This window comes from Canis aureus, chromosome 13 (assembly GCF_053574225.1).
Source record: "Canis aureus isolate CA01 chromosome 13, VMU_Caureus_v.1.0, whole genome shotgun sequence".
NCBI lineage: Eukaryota > Metazoa > Chordata > Mammalia > Carnivora > Canidae > Canis > Canis aureus.
Window position 1 is genome coordinate 17,080,638 of NC_135623.1, and position 20,652 is coordinate 17,101,289.

A 20,652-nucleotide genomic window follows, 5' to 3' on the forward strand; every position below is an offset into this window, starting at 1 on the left:
TGCTCTGAACATTTGGATTTGAAAAAGCTGCTGTCGTGACTATCAGAGGCTAGAACCTCAGAAGTGCTCAAGAATCTTGGTTAAATGGATGAATGAGAGAACCATAAACATATACAGGTATAGGAAGTTTACGAGATTTACTTTTAAATACACAAGATGATAGAGGTCTGTCTAACTGTGCTTTAGCAACAGCTGTTCCCATCATCCTTTTCAATTTAGAAGGTGTGGTAGTGTTGGGGTATCAGAGAATGATGTTCTGAAATAACTGGCTTTCATTGGATGTGATTGCCAACCTGCCACAATTTTCAAGAATAGATATCCTCAAATTTATTAAGTACTGGCATAATGCAGTGAAACATGACAAAAAATAAAATATGATCAAATGCACTTGCCATTTATTTTGGAATGCATGACAATATCTATTCATTTGAGCAAAAATGTACAAACAACACCCAACTGTGTTTGAAGACGGGGTATCTTTGATCAGAATCTCTGAAATATCCCTTTGAATTTAGCTTTTAGTATAATAAACTTTATTAATTTGTACCTGACAGTAATTTGGGATTTATGATTATTTAGTCTAGTTGAATTAATGCATGACCCAACCTGTGAAGGAAGAGTTAGCCAAGTAAGAGAACTGTGTGGGTAACATTTCTTTGGCAAGGGATGTAGAAGGGGGCAGTAATAAGCTAATGATAAAGAATAGACTTTTCTAGTTCTAGTTTTGGGAGAAGTATCATGGTGCAGTGAAAAAGAGAAAGTGCCTCAGCCCCATACATTTCCTTCTGAATCCTGTTTCTGCTACTTATTAAGAGTTCGAATCCTCAGTTGCTTTTTCTGTTAAAAAAAAAAAAAAAAGAATAAAAGCTGCATTGAACTTAAGAGTAAGAATTCAAGAGTATATATGTGTATCTAAAGCACCTGATAGTACCTTTGCATTTCATGTTTCAATGCCTGGAATACTCTTTCTGGGATATGTTCCTTCTCATTCAAGATTCAATTAATCTAAAATAGAGAATGACTTGTAGGAGGCTAATATCATCCTTCATAAAACTTAATATGAAATGATCATGTTTATGTATTTACTTATTTCTTTTCCGTCTCCTTCCTTACTGCCCACCCCCACCTGCCATATACATATTATAGAGTGAATTTAAACTCCGTGAAGGCAGATACTTTGTCTCTTAGTCGCTACTACAAAATAGTACCTTCCTCATTATTGACACTCAGTAGATATTTTTTGACTGGCTGTACAGCTTTATGAATGCTCATGAATTATTAGCACTTAATGAATGTATTTGTTAAACTTAGAATAGGTTTATCTGTTGTTATAAAATACATTGAGAAATTCTCCAAATACTTTGTTAGAAGTAAATTATGTGCTTTCTTTAAAATTATTTTTTTAATGTCACCCTAATTTTTAGCATTAATAAAAAGATGATCTGCTTTTTTATAGGAGGAGAAATGTTTCATATTTCATTCTTAACTCTCTTCTCTGGTCCCATTGCGTTTTTAAAATTCATTTATTCAGTCCTTTTATTTACCTTTAAAAGAATTCTATAACAAGTATATTATAGTTATTCTCACATATTTTCTTACCAAACAGATGCAGTTCCTCAAGGGAGTATAGAGGTCTGTATCTTGTTCAACCAGCACTTTCTTTGCTGTATTACAATCACTGAAGTAGTAGATGCTCAGTAAGAATGTATTGAATCAATAAGGAATTGAGTTTGAGACTGGTAATGGTTAGAGCATCTATTATATCTGTCTCTTTCCAGTTCTGCTTCTATGAATGCTTTAGAAATCTTGGCCCCAGGGATCCCTGGGTGGCGCAGTGGTTTGGCGCCTGCCTTTGGCCCGGGGCGCGATCCTGGAGACCCGGGATCGAATCCCACATCGGGCTCCCGGTGCATGGAGCCTGCTTCTCCCTCTGCCTGTGTCTCTGCCTCTCTCTCTCTCTCTCTCTCTTTCTGTGACTATCATAAATAAAATAAAAATAATAAATAAAATTGAAAAAAAAAAAAAAAGAAATCTTGGCCCCAAAAGAAGTAATTAATTTTGAATCATCACTCTCTTAAATGAAAAACTGCCAGATGTACAGTTAGCATGATTTGTTGTAGTAATATCTAAATCATTGTTATTGTTCCCAGGTAACCATTTTGTGAATGAATAAATGAATAATAGACCTAAATATTGTGGCAGCTATTTAATCAAATTTACATTTTTATCTAAATATTTGACTACCTTGGATATTTAATGATTATAATATAGCCCATTACTGCTTTCTTTTTTTCAAGTAAGGTATTATGTATGTTTATTCTATCACTGTTCCTTCAATTTCAGAATAGTAAAGCAGATAGTTCCTGTTGATACTTACTAGGCTACTTTAACATCATTAACAAGACAAAAGTATTTGTGTGAAAAGTTAATTTAGCACATTATTTCTGTTTTTATGTCACAAGGACTATAAGGAAATGAGAATGAGATGAAGTATATATTTAATCAGTGGTATGTTTTTACGTTGTTCTGTGTTCTCTACTTCCTTAAGTAGTCTTAATATACTGTTCAATAGGGTAAGTACTACCCACATGTGGCAATTTAAATTTAAATTGATTAAAATTAAATAAAGTTTAAAATTATGTTCCTTAATGAATTACATTAGCTAGCTGTGTTTTAAATGCTCAGTAGTCGCATAGGACTAGTGGCCACCCTTTTGGACAGCACAGATACGGAACATTTCTATATCACAGAAAGTTCTGTTAGCACTGGTAGAGCATCATACACACAACTCCTTACCCTTTATTTTGCCACATTGTACGTTGGATTTTTTGTTTATAATCTGAAAATGAAGTTTAGTATTTTCTAGAGATACTACCTTGCTAGTTTCTTGAAATCTCTTACCCCCCAAATGGTTGTTTTATCAACTATATATTTAAATCAATTTGTTCTTTTTTTCCTTTGTTTTTCCATTCATTAGGATAGTCAACCTGACATTTTTCACCATTATTTACAACTCTTGAGTCTGTGATGAATACAGTTGAAGTAATGCCTCTAGGTATTATTAACTTGTAAGACAACATAGCATATGACAGTGTCTCCATGCACCTCTTTTACCATATACAATGAAAAAAAATACTTATTAAATGGTGATTTTTCCCCCTTTATCTTATTAAGTAAATTATATGGTCCTTTTATATGGAAGCCTCCATAGTTAGAGATGTAAAACAGCAATTTCTTGGTTCTATAGCATGACATAGTTCAGAGCTGAGATTAGAGAAACCCCGTAGAGTTGTTAATACTTGAGGGCATCCCCAACTAGAAAAGTATGTGAATTTAGGCATGGGAGGAAGGAAGGATCTGCTTTAAATTTAGTGTAGGGTCACTGAATCTTAATGATAGATTAAACAAGGGAGGTAGAATAATGAATAGGGGTATGCAGTGTGTAGCACTAATACCAGAAGTCCATGGTTTGTGGCGGTTTTTTAATGTCCTTTCCCATATGGTTTTGAATAGAGTAGGTTATGGCAGGGATGAGCTAAGGAATAGCTTTGTTAATGAATAAATAGGAGTAATTTTTTAAAAAAAACGGGAGACTTCAGACAGTTTATTTAGAATGCCTGCTTATTTAATGAATCATGATTTTTAAAAAACATTTTCTGGTCTTAATACATTAAGTGGAATGCTAGGGTTTTCCTGTTATTTTCTTTATAAAATGGCTATATTTACATTTCAGAGCCAGCCTTAACAGTGAAGTCTTTGGGTTGGGATTATAACTGCCTTAATTAAAACCCAGTTGTATAGAGCTTCTGAGCATTGGCAGCATCAGTCCTTATTAGGGTTTGGTGTCCAGTATTAGACTTTAGTTTATAGTGTCAATTCATTTTGATAAGTTTTAATTAAATTGTCATTTGGAACAAGTTTCCAACTCTATCTCATTCATCTAAAATTAACAAGATATGTGATTATGGTGTCCATCCTCTTATTACAATTTTGCTCTTAGTCAAGGCAGCTACTTTCCTTAAGATATCCTCCCTGCCCTCCCATATATCTCTTGAAGAGAGTAATACTGAAAGCTGATCTTGGAAAGTAGCAAGTTAGAATAGGAAAACCTAATTGGACGCACTTCTAAATATCACTCAGGGCTACTCTCTTTGGAGGAGATTACTTAATATTTTGGGAAGGAGAGAGGTTAAATAGGTTGTCTCTGGTGTCTTGGTTAAGCAGAGTGAAGGGAAATGTAACTCTCCTGACTCCAGGGCCCCAAATGCAAACACTGGCCTAGTGTTCCCAAACTTTCTCCTTGATGTGGATGACTTGAATGGTTTATTTTCACTTGATGAGCCACACCCCCAGGCCACTTTAGTATTCATGGCAGACCCCAACACTAAGTCCTTTTGTTGTCTTTGTTTTTTGCATTTTTTTGTTAACAAGAAAAGATAAAATTATAAGAGACCTGATTATAGACCGAGCTTCCATTGCTGATGGTTCCCACCACTTTTTTCAGCATCTCAGAGAAAGGCAAAGGCCTGGATGGGCAACAGAAAGCAGCAAAGCAAACATAAACATCATGTCTGAGCATCAGTGTGGTGCTACCAGAATGGATAAAAGATACACAGTCTTTATCGAAATGTAAAGATGGGTCTTTGCCCAAAACAGTATGATTGGCAGCATTATAAATTTGAAGTTTGCTATAGAAGGAAGTTTGCTATAGAAGGAATGATCTTTTCTTTAAAAAAAAAATTTTTTTTTTAAGGAAAGAATAAATGAATTAAGAACTTTAAAAATCTGCATTATCATTCTGATTTAGACTAACTGAATGACATTTGGGCAAGTAGTTTAATTTCTGTGTGTATGTGTGTGTGTGTGTGTGTGAGAGAGAGAGAGAGAGAGAGAGGGATAAAAATTTAAAAGAAAATGCAATTCTATAAAAAAAAAATTGGTAGGATAGATTAATGGCATTGCCCTACAATTTTACATTAAAACCTGTAGAGGTTGTAACTAAAACAAATTCTTGACCATATTTTCACTTGTTCAAATCAAAAGCATAAAAGAGGGGTTGGCAAGAGTGCCCAACTGTTGAGAGAAGAAAAAGTAGAATAAGGTAGGGCATAATATACTGTATATTGGCAAAGTAGAAGAAGCAGGCCCATAGTGTGAATGTCTTCATATTCTTTTGTTCTAGGCAGAACTCTTACATTAGCATAGGGTGGAAACTCAGAAGGCTTTGAGCAAAAGTTTATAAGAGAAAGAGCCTTTGCTACCTCTCACTTTATAGTTTATTTACTGTTTTAACAGTTCTCCTTTTGCTTTGATTTATTTTCCTTGAAAATTTTTTATCTTGCTATTTCTTCCCCAGCTGTGTGTGACACCAGGAACTGCCCTCTTACTGTGAAGGCCACATTCAATTGTTGAAACAATAACAAGTTGCTACTTGATCTGGCAGTTGTCATTCCTCTATAGTACTTAAAAGTACACACTTAAAAATTTGTGTTGTCATTCATCTATAGTACTTAAAAGTACACACTTAAAAATCTACTGTTTGTAACTTGCTCTGCATTGCCTGGTGCAGTACAACAGGTGTGAAAAGGTTCTCTTGGTCTCATTCAGAGTAAGTAAGACTTAGAATTTCAGAGAACTAAATTAAATCCTTATCTCACCTTTTATTAACTGGAGTCACGTCACCTCAGGTAAATTATTTACTGTCCTTGAGCTCCAATTTGTAAAATGAAGATAATATGTAAATGTTGTTTGTGAGGATGATATGTTAACATAAAGCCTAGTTCTTGATTTATAGAAGATACTCAGTAAATGTTCACTTGCTTCTCTTTCCTTCCCCTTTCCTTTGTTCAGGGTTACTTATAATTAGTAGCACAGCTGAAATGAAAACTAGGTTGTTCTGTCTGACTCAAAGGGCATGTGTTTACTTTGAATAAAAACAAAACAAAATTCTTATTACAGAATAAAAATGTAGAAAAGATAAAAAGAAAATAAAAATGTGTCATAACCCCATGATACAGAGGGAACAAATTTTATCTCTACTATATATCTTTTTTCTGTATGCACACATACATAATATATAATATAATATACACATAAGTATATGTATATATAGATGTAATTTAATAACAAGAAGAAATGTACATAATTTTGTAACCTGGTTTTTCTTTAATATGTACTTTTTCTTTTTAAGATTTTATTTATTCACGAGAGACACAGAGAGGCTGAGACGTAGACAGAGGGAGAAGCAGGCTCCTCTAAGGGAGCCCAGTGCAGGACTTGATCCCTGGACCCGGGATCATGCACTGAGGCACCCAGGAGTCCCTAATATGTACCAACTTTTAATGTTAGTAAATATTCTTCTACATCAAGAACAGCAAACTTTTGCTGTAAAGGGCTGAATAATAAATATCTTAGGCTTTGCAGGCCATACAACCTCTGTTACAACTACTCAGCTCTGCCATCATGGTAGTTCAGAAGTAGCCACAGATCATATATAAACAAATGGAAGTGATGGTGTTCTAATACAACTTTATTTACAAATATAACAGACTAAATTTGGCCTCTGGGCTGTGCTTTGCTGACTCTGGTTCTACATCAGCATAATGGACGAAGGATATTTTGTTTATTTAATTATTTATTTAATTATACTACTATTGAATATTAATTGTGCCAATTTTGTATATGTCTGATGATAGATAAGGTGCAATGAATATCCTTGTATTTAAATATTTGGTTTTACACATATTATATCCTTGAGATTAACTTATACATTAACTGCTTCTGACATATCAGATTGTCTGCTAAAATTCAGACTTAAAAATCAAAACATTTCTGATGTACAGGTTTTTCTCAATTTACATAACCTCTGAAGTAATACATAAAATTGAACCTTATAAAATGGTTAAGTTAAAGTAAAACTCCTAAAAATGTTCTTATGATTGTTTCAGTTATTTCTAAGATTGACTCGACTTAATTGGTATTTTCTGTTGTGGAAGTAATTTTAAATCAATTGATTTACTTTATTTTAAAAGCGAAACTTTAAGAGCATATTTTGAGGAACCTGATATATTCATTGAAGATATTAAAAAACATTTGTATCTATTAGACCATTAAATAGTTGGAAAAACTTTGCTCTCTTACTGTTTCCATAAAGTATAGATAGGAGATATCGCCCTGTAGGACAAGGTCTTGACTGACTGATAATGAGGTTAACCTCTTGCTATTTTTCCTTTGGGTCTTGTTCCAGCTTGCCTAAGAGAGTGACAAAAAAACAAAACAAAACAAAAAACTGTTTAGCTTTTCATTTGTTTCAAGCATGGTTCTCTGATGTTTAGGAATATTTTCCAATTCAGCTGATGGATACAGATATCTTCCAAGTTTGTTTTTTTATTGTGACCAATAGATCATTTATTGTGGATTTGGAGTTTTACTGTATTGCCCAAATATATAGTATAGCCGGAAAGCAATCGCACTTAAGCTTAAGACAGAAAAACAGAAGAATAACACAGATTTTCAATGATAATGTCTCAGTTATTTCAGTGCTATAAAGTCTGTAGTAAAGAGGTAGTCGGGTATCTCATTAATTTCTTAAACTAACAATGATCACTTTGTCATTCAAATAAAATTATAGCATGTCTAGAATTTCAGTAACAAATCATTATTAATCACGTTTATTCTCAAAAATGATTGTCTACATTAGGCACAAATTCAAAGAACTTTAGAATGAATATACTAGAGAGGCATACTTACCTGGAAAAGCCTATGATTCATACATCCTAAAACAGTGCTTCTTAAACTTTGGCATAGTAAGAATTATCAAAAGAGCTCATTAAAACACAGAATGCTAGGCTCCAGAGTTTCCAACACACTAGGACTGGGACAGGTCTTCCAAATTTTCATTTTTAGTTTTCAGAAAATATTAATACTTTACTCCAGGTACCACACTCTGAGAACCGTGTTGTAGAAAAATAATTATTCTATTGTTGTTTATGGTTTCAACTTCTGCAACTGCATAATTTCTCTAAACATCTTTTTCCAGAAAGCTCTTCAAATTCAGCATCTTTCCATTTGTGAAATATACTCAGCCTTACTCATCTATAGGCATTTTCCTAGCACGGTAGGAATTCTCTTTTAAAATCTAGGCTTAACCTTTAGATAAAGATACGAATTTATTTTAATAAATTTATGATCATTAGTTCATGTTTCTAATGACAGTATTAAATCTTATCCTTGGCAGGTTTTCAGGATTGCTAAAGTCCATTTCCAAGTATATGCACTCAAATGCATTTCCATATTTGATTAGCTTTATTGTCATCATTCCCAGTAATCTCTTAAAATGCCAATTGTCAAACTTCTTTACTGACAAGTAAGAGGTGGAATAAGTTTTTTAAGGATGGTATACAGAACAAAACTTAGTTACAGTTGTTGGAATGAAGAATTCAGTTAGAGCCAAAAGATGTTTTAAAGAGCAGAATACAGTCAGTTCAAAGCCTGATTGAAAGCAACTTCAGTTTTATAGTTTTCTTCAAACAACATCTTCATTGTTTTCTGGAAAGATGGTATTTGAGAAAAAGAAATGTCTTGAGTTACTGTTTTTATGAGGAGAGAATTGCTGAGTCTTTTAAATGGTTAATGAGAAGAAGTAATAGTTAAACACTTGGAGCATTGATTTCTGATTTGAATTCTCCAACACAGGCCAGCCCTGAGGGAAGAGGGAAAAAAGCTTGCTAATTAACATTTGATTACTGATGCCACCTTCTCATTCCCCTTGCACCATCCGGTTTCAAGTGTTTTTGTTCAGGAAGGATTTTTAGAAGGGTTTTAACTTGCATCTTAGTAAAACAAATCCATCTGCAAGTGCAGTGAGTATATAATATGTTTAAAAAAGAAGAAGAAAAAGGAAAGTCCTTAGATATGAAGTATGTGTTCAAAACCCAGTCTGGATCAGGAATGATTGGTTTCTTAACTATAAGCCTTTCAGAACACCAAAGATTGCTAGGAAACTGGAAGGAAGCCTAGTCTGTATGCCTTATTTTGATTTAAACACCCCCACACAAAAACTTATTTGTTCAGTGCAGTTATTATTTAGCAAACTCCTAGCCAGAGCATCATTTGATAGTGTGAAGTACTTGGAGTTCAGAGTTTGATATAATTAAAATTTGGATAAGCTCAGGTTCTAATAGGACCAAAGGCCTTTTTCTTCTAAGATTGGTAAGAGAATAAGATAGATGTCTGTTTCAGGATGCTTTTGAGTAAGGGTTGTAATTTGCCATAGTATTCTTAATTCAGAAAATTTAGGAATTAGAATGCTCATAAACTGATAGCTATTCTAATCCCATGATAATTAAGTATTTTGTTTCTTTTTTTTTTTTTTTTTTTGCTATATTAAGATGTTTGATATATGAAGAGCCCTGAGCCAGATTTCAAAAATTTTAAAGATGTTGACATAAATTAATAGAACTTTACAACTGTATCACTTAGCTAATAGTATTCTGGCAAAACCATAGCCTCACTGATAACATTTGGTTGATGGAATAGTTATTTGAGAAACCAACATGACCAGCTTTATTTTTAAATGAGAACTCATGAGAGGAAACTGTTATTTAGCCTTTTAAAAAAATTTAGACTTTTTAGTGTAATAAAAAGCAAAAGCTAAGACTTTTCTCATCTAAGAAAAAAATTCACCTAATGCTCATTACAAATCTGTATTTCTTATCTGAAATTATTTGCAATTTTCCTTTTTGATGTATTAACTCTACTATTTTTCTTCCATGTTCTAACATTAAATGATTATAAACTTGCCCACATTACTTGCTTGTTACAGTTAGCTCTTCTTTTCCTGTTTCTATGATTAACTCCAATAGTATCATAGAATTTTAGAATTTTGAAAATCAGAAGTGATCTTGTTTTATGCTCTTCTAATACTGAATAAATTAAGCCTCAGAGAGATTCCACCAACTTGCCCACCAAAACAGCAGGGCAAAATTAGGCCTACAAATCTAGTTTCTCCTCTCATTATTCCATAATACCTCAAACCTTGTGCCTTTTCTACTGTCAGAATCTGCTTTCACTTGGATAATACTGAAATGACATTTAAAGTTCCCTGAAATGTTTTTCAGTAGTTTGATAATCATTTAGCATGCAAAGAATGATTTTATTAAGGCTAACAAGTTTCTACTAAGTTTTTTTATATATATATTTCATTTTGAATAGCTATAAACAACTCATTTGAGGCTAATCTGAACCTCAAAATTTAGCTTTTAGCTTTTGAACATAACTTCCTAAGAATTTTTTTCCAAGAAATTCTGGTAAAATTTAACTTAAAAAATAAAATCATTTGAAAATTTATGGAACTTAAAAGAAACCTTTATTGGAGATGAAGATCTTATTTATATAATTTTATACTGAACAGGTCATAATAAAATGGTCTTTTCCCCAGTGCTGTGTTTATCACTGAAAATTCCACATAAGGAAATATGAGGTTTGAAGTAGAGAGCATTGCTTAGCTTTTTACGTTAATTATAGTGTAATAAACAGATGTTTATTAATTATAAAAAGCAAATAAATTAGTAATATTAATCCTATACTATTTCAAATTAATATGATTTTTTGTCTTAGTCACAAATAATGGTCTCATCTGAAGCAATGGGAAGAATTGAAACTAATCTTTTAGAAAATCTACAAAACAAACTGAAAAGTCTGTTGTTAATCTAGAATGCTTGATCCATATACAGTATAGTTTGCAACATAACTTTATTGTTCACTGGTAATCAAAGCATTTATTAAATTTCTTCAGAACTAATTGAAACATTTGCATAGTTTAGCAGCCTGAAATCTCATAGATTTAGAGCTTAATGCATAACCAGAGTTGAAAGATTCAGCATGATATTGAACCAATGCTGATCAAAGAAAATGTGTAAGACAAAAAGGCCCTTAGGAAATGTTACCCTATGAAGTGCCACTTGTCCTTAACTGGAGTTTAACACAAATCTCTGAAGATAAAACTCCATCAGAAGTAGCACAATAATGGCAGCTGGGCATGCCAGCTACAACATACTAGCCTGTGTGTGTGTTCTTTCTGTCTCTTAAGTACTGTCAAATCTCTGAAATCAGTCTCTCAGTTTCTCTCTCTTCCTGCCCAGCCCCTTTCGCCTTCTTTCTTCCCTTTAATCCTACCTTTCTCCTCCCAGCATCTCAGTCTTCTTTCTGTTTCTCCTTCCTTCTTCCCTCTCTTTATTCTTCATTTGATTCATGATGACCTTAAATTCATCTGCATCATTTTATACACAGCTATATTTTGTTATTCAGGTTTCCTACAATACTAATTTTTTAAAAGAATCATTTTTACTTTTGTGTACATTTGGGATTTTTTCCTTCTCTGCAAGATTGTGACGTAAAATTTTAATTAAGTAAAACTGTCAATGAAGATAATGGAATTTGAATATCTCCATCAGTAAAACCATCACTCATTTTGTACTTTTGCTATTGTGTCACTTATCTGTCTTTCATATGATGGTAAAATATGCCTATGGTTACAGCATTGATAAAATGTAGAATTATTTTTGAAAGACTAGTTTGTTTTCACCTAAATTGTTTAGTGATTGTGGTTTAACACACGATTCTTTTCACTTAATCTCAGAAACTGTCAATTTAGTTTTTCCATTGGAACAATCCAACATTAGCCAATTGCTTTGCCTAATATGCTTTACGTTGTACTGTCTCAGCCAAGTTCTGTCCCCATTAACCAGTTTATTCTATGACAAGTTGCTTAACAGATGTCATTCTGGGAAGAACAATGAAGCCAAATACTTGTGCAATGGCTAACATTACTCTAACTTTGATCACTTTTGTTCAGCACATCAGTCTGGCGTTGTGCTTTATACCAACATAACACTATAGCCAGAACATGCTTTTCAGGCTTAGAATAGCACAGGAATGTTATTCAATTCAGTGCAGTTGCAGATGAGTTAATGGAAGAAGAAAAATACTGTTTATTTCATAATACCATATTGTTGTGTTTTGGAATTAAGGTGGAATTTAAAGAATCCCACTCCAGAGTTATTTGTTTATATACCCAACCCATAGTATTTGTATATACTCTTCAAGGCTGGGGTAGGCTTGCCACCTTTCTAACAGATGTAAATATTTGTCTTGCCTTTCTTTTTTCACCCCAAAAAATAGCCGATGAAGCTTGGGTATATCTTGACAACATAATTCAAAAATAACTTTAAGAAGGGAATTTTTTTGTTGAGACCTAAAGTCTCCTCATACTCCCTTTTCTGACCTTTCCCTTTCTTTTATTAATATAATGCTTTGAGTTTATGGAACACTTTTCTCCTTAAGAGCACTAGTGTTTAGCATGACAGAGTAGTTTGGCTAGTGGAAGTGGTCAGAAGTTTGCCCGCTGCATTTGGTTAAATTGTTGAGTTGGTAATAATTAATGAAAATTTCCAAACTTAATAAAACTGACCATAAACAAAATACTGCATGGTAGACTGGCCCTTGCTAAGACCCTCTGAAGAAAAGCTGTTTGTTTGAATTGAGTGGGGATCAAGCCATGCCCCCAAGCTCCTCAGTTCTCACTTACTTAGTCTTTTTTCACAGGTGTACATTAGAGATAAAAAATAGATTGAGTTCCATGTTTTGTTTTGTTTTCTTTTTTCTTTTCTTTTCTTTTCTTTTCTTTTCTTTTCTTTTCTTTTCTTTTCTTTTCTTTTCTTTCTTTTCTTTTCTTCTTTTCCTTTTCCACAGTGAATATATATCTCTGTTTCACTGGAAGGATAACTTAGATGTGTTTATGTCTAATAAACAGTAATGTGATACAAGATGCTGTAATTGGACAACATGATACTTTAGGATTCTGCATTTTTAAAACATGAATGAATACTGCTTGTTTTCCATATCGAAGTGGCATCATAGAACGGATTATGTGCAACATTTCAATATTAGCTTTACTTGTTACAGTCAAGGGTAATCCTGTAACTAACCGGAAGAGTTAGTTTAAGATGAGTGATCTCTCAATTCATAGGACTTATTATTTTTTAAAATTTGTACATTCAGAATGAAATAGAATTTCTGTATCCTATTTATAAGTAAAGCTGAAGACAGATATGACACCTCTTAATTACTGGGTAACATAGAGTTTAACCTTCCAACACTTTATTTGGAGAAATTACTTGCCTCCTGTCCTTTTAAAATGAAAGGTATAATGTTGCTGGTTGAGAGTAGTAGTTTTTCATCTTTAACAGTATTTTGAAAGGTATCATTACTCTATTTTCAGGAAGAGCCTAAATAGTATGTTAACAGATGGTTTTTAGCTAATAATCTGTTGAAATAATTTTTAATTTAGAGTAATATCAAAGAAATAATCTTGTGCTGCTTTATTAAGTTTTTATATCTTTGAAACTTACAGCAAATAATATAGTTTCAGGCTTTTCCTCCTGCCCTCTCCAAAAAATGAAACAAAACAAACAAAAACTACCATCTTCTCTCTCTCCCACATAGAAACTTGAGGTACATCTTTTGTTTATTGCACATCTTGAGTCATTTAAAAACTTAATAGATTATTAACATTTATAATTATAGTCTATCATAGATGAACTGTGTACCTAAAGATTTCTGACTGAAAAGAAGCTTAAAGTCATCCCGGAATATAAAAACAATCGGTAGAGGGAGATGTTTCTTGAACCTTCATTTCATCTAGCCTTCATTGAGGATCTCTGCTTTCAAATTTGGTTTAGAATTTTTCACAAAATTTTTCTGACTTTTGTTTTCCGAGTTTCAAATTTTGGTTTCAAATCCAGAAGAGAAAAGGAAAAGGAAATACATCATGTAAGTGGCAATGATCCTAAGTCATATGGAAACCTTATTTTAATTGTGCTTTTTCTTTGTGTAGGTAAAGAGAAATGTGTATGACCTTACGAGTATCCCCGTTCGCCATCAATTATGGGAGGGCTGGCCAACTTCTGCCACAGATGACTCGGTAAGTGACAGTTGAGTTATCAGTTTTTTATTCTCTTCTCTCTTTTGCCACTTTCAGTCTAATTGGCTCTGATAATAAGCAGAATCAAATGTGTTGAATGCTCCATTGAAAGAACCTTATAAATCAAATAATGTGAAAATAAGGAGTTGTGATAATTTGAAATCACTTGCAAAGCAGATATCATAAACCAAGTATATCAACATTCTTTTGGTAATAATGTAGTATCAATATCAGGAGTTTGATATTGCTTGCTTTCACTTAATTTTTTTCCTTGATGGGAAGAATATATTTAGACGTTCCTAGTGAAATATCCCAAGGACAAAATTTTTTTCCCTAAATTATAAATGTCTCAAAATCAACCTAATCATTAGATTTAATTTTAAAACTACATTTCCCATAGTTGATACCTTTTTAAAAAGTTAATTTTTACAGAAATATTAATGGCTCTTCTTAAATATACCCATAATTTTCATCACCATTAAAAGCTAGAGAAAAGATTTAGTCTGTCATATTTACCTATTGTTAAATCTATTTACAATGATTATCCTATTATAAATTTTGAAACCTTTCCTATCTCTTCTCTGTTTGCAGTGATTATTCTTTTCCAAGAAAGAATAATTTTATCATATAAGGAGGCCAGCTGAAATTATATTTTGGCCACTTTTACCCATAATCTTTTTCTAACTAGATACCCTTTAAAAGAAAAAAAAAAAAAAGGAAAAATTGAGAATGTTTCAAGAATGTTGACATTAAGTCCACTGTTTGTAATAAATAGGGCTAAAAAGAAATTGAGACTTTGTGAACACCTTTTAATAATAAACACCCACATACGATTATAGCTAAGAAGTGAATTACCTTTTTGTATTTTCTAGTAAATACTATGTTTCTATCTGGATAATAATTACTCATTCTCTTTCAGCATAACTGTGATACATTTTATGGAAGATAGAAACATTTTTAAACAATTTATGTAGATGATATCTGTGTCTAAATTACTCCACGATTTAAACACTGTGCTTTTGGAAAATGCATTATAGGTTATAAAACTTTAAAAATAATCAGAAGATAGAGGAACATTTTTTTTTTAAGTGAACCTTTCAGGAAAAAAATTATTTATGTATAGGCACATTTATTTCTAAGCAACTGATCTTAATGTTGATATAGTAAATCATTAGGATTATTGGCTGGTTGTCCATGGCTAACTGGCAGGGCTGTGGTTGTTGGTTTTAGTTTGGATTTTTTTTTTTCCCTGTTGGAAAAAACTTTACACATGTGACAGAAAATGTGCTACATTTATTTTTACAAAAATAAGAATAATGTTCATAAATGATAGCCTTCTGTTTATCTGGGGAGACGTGGAGAAACCAGAAATGTTCTTAGCATTGTCTAATAATCTGCTACAAGAAATAATAACATTAATAGAAGAAAATAAGATCTGAGCATGTCATTTAAAATCTCTGAGCTTTAGTTATCTCACTAATTTGCAGTACTGTTATGTGGATGATTAGTGTTTATGTATATATATATACACATAACATGTATATATTGTACCTGGCTCATAGTAGACACTCAATAAATGAGTCACTATTACAATTAATATTAACATAATACTAGCTCACGTAAGTATCACATACAAGAATTGGCTGGGTTATATAAATGAAATGGAATTTGAGATTTGCTTCAGAATAACTTGTGGAAAAAAATAACATGTGGAATTGGTACAGTAAGTAGATAGGCAAATCCATATTAGCCATGTGTTGATAATTGTCAAAGCTGGATGATGTGTAAATTCAATTTATTATACTGTTTTCTCAACTTTTGTATATATTTGAAATTTCCTATAATACAAGGTTTAAAGCAAAAATAATTTTAAGAACATAAGGTGATTTAGTCCAGAAATGTGAGACTTCATAGGGTTTCAAAAGCTTTGAGACCCCATACTTGAAGATGCCAGATTGAAATAAGCTTTTCAGATGCAAGTTCCAAGAGTGATAAGTAAACTTAGTGAAAAATTCAGTGCTGAATTCTTTTGCAGCATTGTGCCTTATACGTTTTAGGTGTTAAAAAATTAAACTGAGTTGACAGTCTTTTATGAGGCCCATGTTTTAATGATTGTTAGAACATTTAATTTTTTACCAGAGTTCTAATGGAATTTCATTCCCTATAGGAGAATATGGAAAGCAGCTTAAACTCACCATATTCGAGACTATAATACTGCCTGGTACTGTATCTAAGTCACAGCTAACACAAGCGGGAATCTCCATTAAGAGACTTGATTCTTTTTGCCTCATTATTCATATTTGCACCTTGTCCCAGAACCTGTGAAGTGATGCCTGCCCACACCTCCCCAGAGCAAATGTTGCCACATTGGCAGGATGTTGCCTTGAGCTGCATGATTTGATACAACAAAGATGTTTAGGGCCAGGCTGCCTTTAACTGGTGCCATAGCAGATCCACTAGCTCCAGTATTTAGGTTTTGGCAAAAATGGCTTATAACTGTAGTCTTCTAAGGAGATCCCAGCCAAAGAAATGTCATGAAACCTTTCTTTCATTAGGATTATAAAAACTCATAAATCTGGTGCTTGTAATCTATATTGTTGCAGGCACTGGTGTTTTTTACTTATTTAAATCACTCAAGTGGAGGCATCTGCTACAAAACAAGATCGTCCTCACAGCTTAGGGCATGAATTGGGTACAGCTGAGAAATGTCAGCTGTGTAAACAGCCTGAAATGTGTTACCAACAAAAATATAATTAATTTCTTTCCAAGACAGTGTGCCATAACTTAATACTTAGAATGGTTTAACTTTCAGAGAAAGCACCTGAACATCTTCTTCCCAGTGCCAGAGTAGAGGATTGATTATAAAGGTCATTAAAAGTGAGGTTAGTTTGCACTTTTCCTGCTCAATTGCAGATATTTGTGTGGCTTTGAATATATAGTAACTTTAGATACTGGTGGCTTCCATGAATTTATGGGAATATCTTAGATCAAGAATTTAATGGATTTGAGATGATGCAAGTGTTCTAAAATTAGATTGTGACGAGGTTGCATAACTCTGAATTTGATAAAAATCATTGAACACTTAAAAATGAGTAAATTTTATGGAATGTAAATTATACCTCAAAAGCTATTTTTTAAAAAGTTAATGGAGAGAACTAGATTAAAATGCTTTCTTCATTTACATTTTTATGTTGCATGAGAAATTTTTTGCAATAACACAGGAGATGTTTTCTTTAGCGTACTCTCATTAACCTTTGACTTAGCAAACAGGACAAAGAAATAGACTTCTTATAATTAGATTCTTGAATAATCTTGAGTCTCTTACCAACTTGATAGACTACACTCTTTTGACATTTTCAATGCTTCTCAGTGAAGCCAACAATCATTTAAAACATTGTTGTCCCATCTCCCTTCAGAGTTGAAATATTTTCTTTGCTTGTAGTTGTACTCTAATGGGGTATGGGATACTGTATGAATTGTCAATAACTCTTTCAGTTCCTTTTGCACTCTTTCACCAGGGAAATAGGTATCTAAAGCTGCACCAGTAGGGGAATGTTTTCATGCTGTGACAGTTCAGCTGTGAGAACAAGGAGTTGCAAGTAGGCGAAATCTCATTTTACACTTTAACAAGGACGCTCTTGGTTTCCAGAGAGTAGAAATAATTTTAACACTGAATTATGCCTAGACACCTCATTTATTATAATGCAGACAATTTGAATATATGTAGGTTTTAAAATTCCAAGTTTTAATAATACTTATAGAAAGGAAGAAAAGTCCTTCTGTTTTTGTTTTTAATTTTTTAATAGTTTAATGTATTTTAATAGAAAACTTATAGGAATGGCACAGAAAGACAACAGTAAAAACATGTACTTGCATGTAGGACAACTCAGAAAAGTATAGTGAATGGAAAGGATCTACTGTATGATAAAAATGCTACAGACACCATTTAGTTAAGCCATCAATACGAAGTTTACTTGTTTAAAAAAAATCCAAATGTTTGCATTGTGCAGAAAAATTTAACAGGTTTATTTATCATTCTTGTTATAAAGTTGAACTGCTGAAACTTGTTTACTGAAATATTTTGACTTGCATTAATGCTTTATGTCCCTGCATTTATATTAAAAATTCACACACAAATGAAAATGGAAAAACTGCCAATACCTGATTTGTGTCCCCTATTTTTCCACTTGCAGTCATATGCTTAGGTATCTTTTGACCCGATGGAAAAACCTTTGTAACATTCTCAATTAACAATAACAGGAAGAAGAGAAATTCTATTTATTAAAGAATGAAATGTTTTCCATCATAGTGTATTCTTAAGCACATTCTCCGTATGTGCAGCATACTAGCTTTTGGCATAATTGTTACACATTTGGCATGGATAGCACACCCATTGATGTTTTCAGAAAGGCCCACCAGATAGGCTTCACTTGCTTCCTGCAAACCACCAATACCTGCACTCCAGAGGCACAGATCCGTTTTGAAGTCCTGAGTAATTTATTACACCAGCCACTGGAAAGGAAGTTTGCGAATCAGAAAGTTCAGCAGACTTCTGATAACTTCTAATTTCACTGAATACCACAGTACCAGGCCTGTAACAATTAGGTTTCTTCGCCCCTCCAATAGAGAGTACATTCTTGCTAGCAGCTTTTATATCCAGTTGCTTCCTCAGTGCTTTAGCACTGGTGGATTTGCAGGCATTCTGCTTTATGGGAGACTTACTTACCCCCCTTCTCCTTCAGATGGAGCTGGGTGAGATAGAGGTGGCACAGTAGTGGCTGTGAATATAATTTAATCCTTCAGGTTTAATACTTTTTTATTGTGTGCCTTTTTTTCTTTTGAGTTTATTAGTGGACTTCTGTGGTTCCATCATTGGCTAAAGGACTGCTAACTCAGAATTTAAGAAATGAAGAATTTTATTTTTATTTTTTTAAGATTTATTTACTTGAGGGAGAGAAAGAGAGAGCAAGCAGGGGGAGGAGCAGAAGGAGAGAGAATCTTCAAGCAGACCCCCTATTGAGTGTAGAGCCTGATGTAGGGCTCAGTCTGAGGACCTTGAGATCATAACCTGGACCAAAATCAGGGTCTGACACTCAACTAACTGAGCCACCCAGGTGCCTCTTGAGAAATTAGAAATTTTAGAATCAGTTCTTTAAGCATGTGTTAGGAATCACAAAGCTGCTTATTAAATACTTTCATGTTGAAAATGAGATCATTTGTAAGCAGAATCATTACACAATGATTTTTAATAACATAAAGTAAAAACCACACACACTCCTCCTTCCTTTTTGTAGTTTTAAAAGAATTTGTGAATGTAGATATGTTATTGACTTTGATCCTTCTGATAGGAACCATTTTCTTATGTAACTTCTCCCTGATGGACTAGATTTGGCAGGTGTCAAATGATGAACACTCCCTTGCCACTGGATCCCTCCCCTCCACTTTATAGGAGCTGCTGTCAGAATAGACTCTCACAGTTACTACATACTTACTACACTGTAGTTACCTACTAAGTAAACTCATAAGCCTCTTTATGTCATTCCATCCATTGTTGCAGAATTAACATTTCTGAAGTACAGAATGAATCACATTCAGCCTTGCTTACTTATCTTCAATGGCAGCCCAATACTTGTTGATTTATGTGCAGATTTTTACGCTGGTACTCAAACCCCTTCATTCTTTGCTCTGAAATTTCTCTTCCAGGTTTATTTTCCCATATAGGCACAGAAAAATGCTCAATAAATATTTCTTGAATAAATGATTGAATATGATAACATATATCTCAGCTTATGCTAACTACTCATTTTTTGCTACTGAAATATACATGACGTTCTTTCCTACTCTGTACCTGTTAATCATACTGTTCCCTCCACCTGGAATACCTACAACAATTATTTCCTTCCTCCGAGACTTTTCTTTAAAAAACTGCTTATGCCTCTTCCCATGCCACCTTCTCCAACCCTTCTTAGAAATTAGTTTATATTTCTGGTCTAATTTTTTAAAGATTTATTTATTTATTTGAGAGAGAGGGCATACATGCATGGGAGAGAGGGATGATAGAGGGAGAGAACCTCCAAGCAGACTCCCTGCCTAGCACAAAGCCTGACACAGGGCTCGATCCCATAACCTATGAGATCACGACCTGAGCTGAAACCAGGAGTTGGACACTTAACTGACTGAGCCACCCAGGTGCCCCTCTGTTTTTCTCTATAAGTTATTTTAATTTTTCCTCATTTTGTTCTTTCCTTCCTTCATTTCTCTCACTTGGCTCTGAATAACCACAAACAATTAACATCTCTGGGTGTCAATCTCTGTAACTATAGAATACAGATAATTACTCCTAGAGGTGTTGTGAAGATGGAGTCAGTAGTTATAAATACAGTTACTCCAAAGTTTATTTAGAAGATTAAAGTAGTCAATACTAGATAATATCTGACATAGTTAACCTTTGGCTGTTACTGTTTTTTAAATCCATCTATCTGTTCATTCACTTGACATTTGTAGAACTTTTATAGGCCAGTAACCATGCTGGCACTGAAAGTTGCAAGAATAAAGTCCTGTTCTTCAGGTTCATTCCTTAGGGATTGCAAAATAACAGTGTGAGACAAATGTATAAGTGATGACAATTAAAGTTTATGTAAATACAGAGGGATCATTGAAGAGGGAGCAAC

The 20,652-nt window shown here is 33.3% G+C and overlaps 1 protein-coding gene across 3 annotated transcripts in view; it reads left to right on the forward strand.

Annotated features, from left to right (window-relative positions):
- Positions 1–20,652, forward strand: part of FAF1 (Fas associated factor 1) — a 459,658-nt gene that overhangs the window by 251,803 nt on the left and 187,203 nt on the right. For all 3 annotated transcript variants that reach the window (XM_077844988.1, XM_077844990.1, XM_077844991.1), the window contains one exon: positions 13,895–13,981. In XM_077844988.1, coding sequence (XP_077701114.1) covers positions 13,895–13,981 — 87 coding nt within the window. The remainder of the gene's footprint in view (positions 1–13,894; positions 13,982–20,652) is intronic.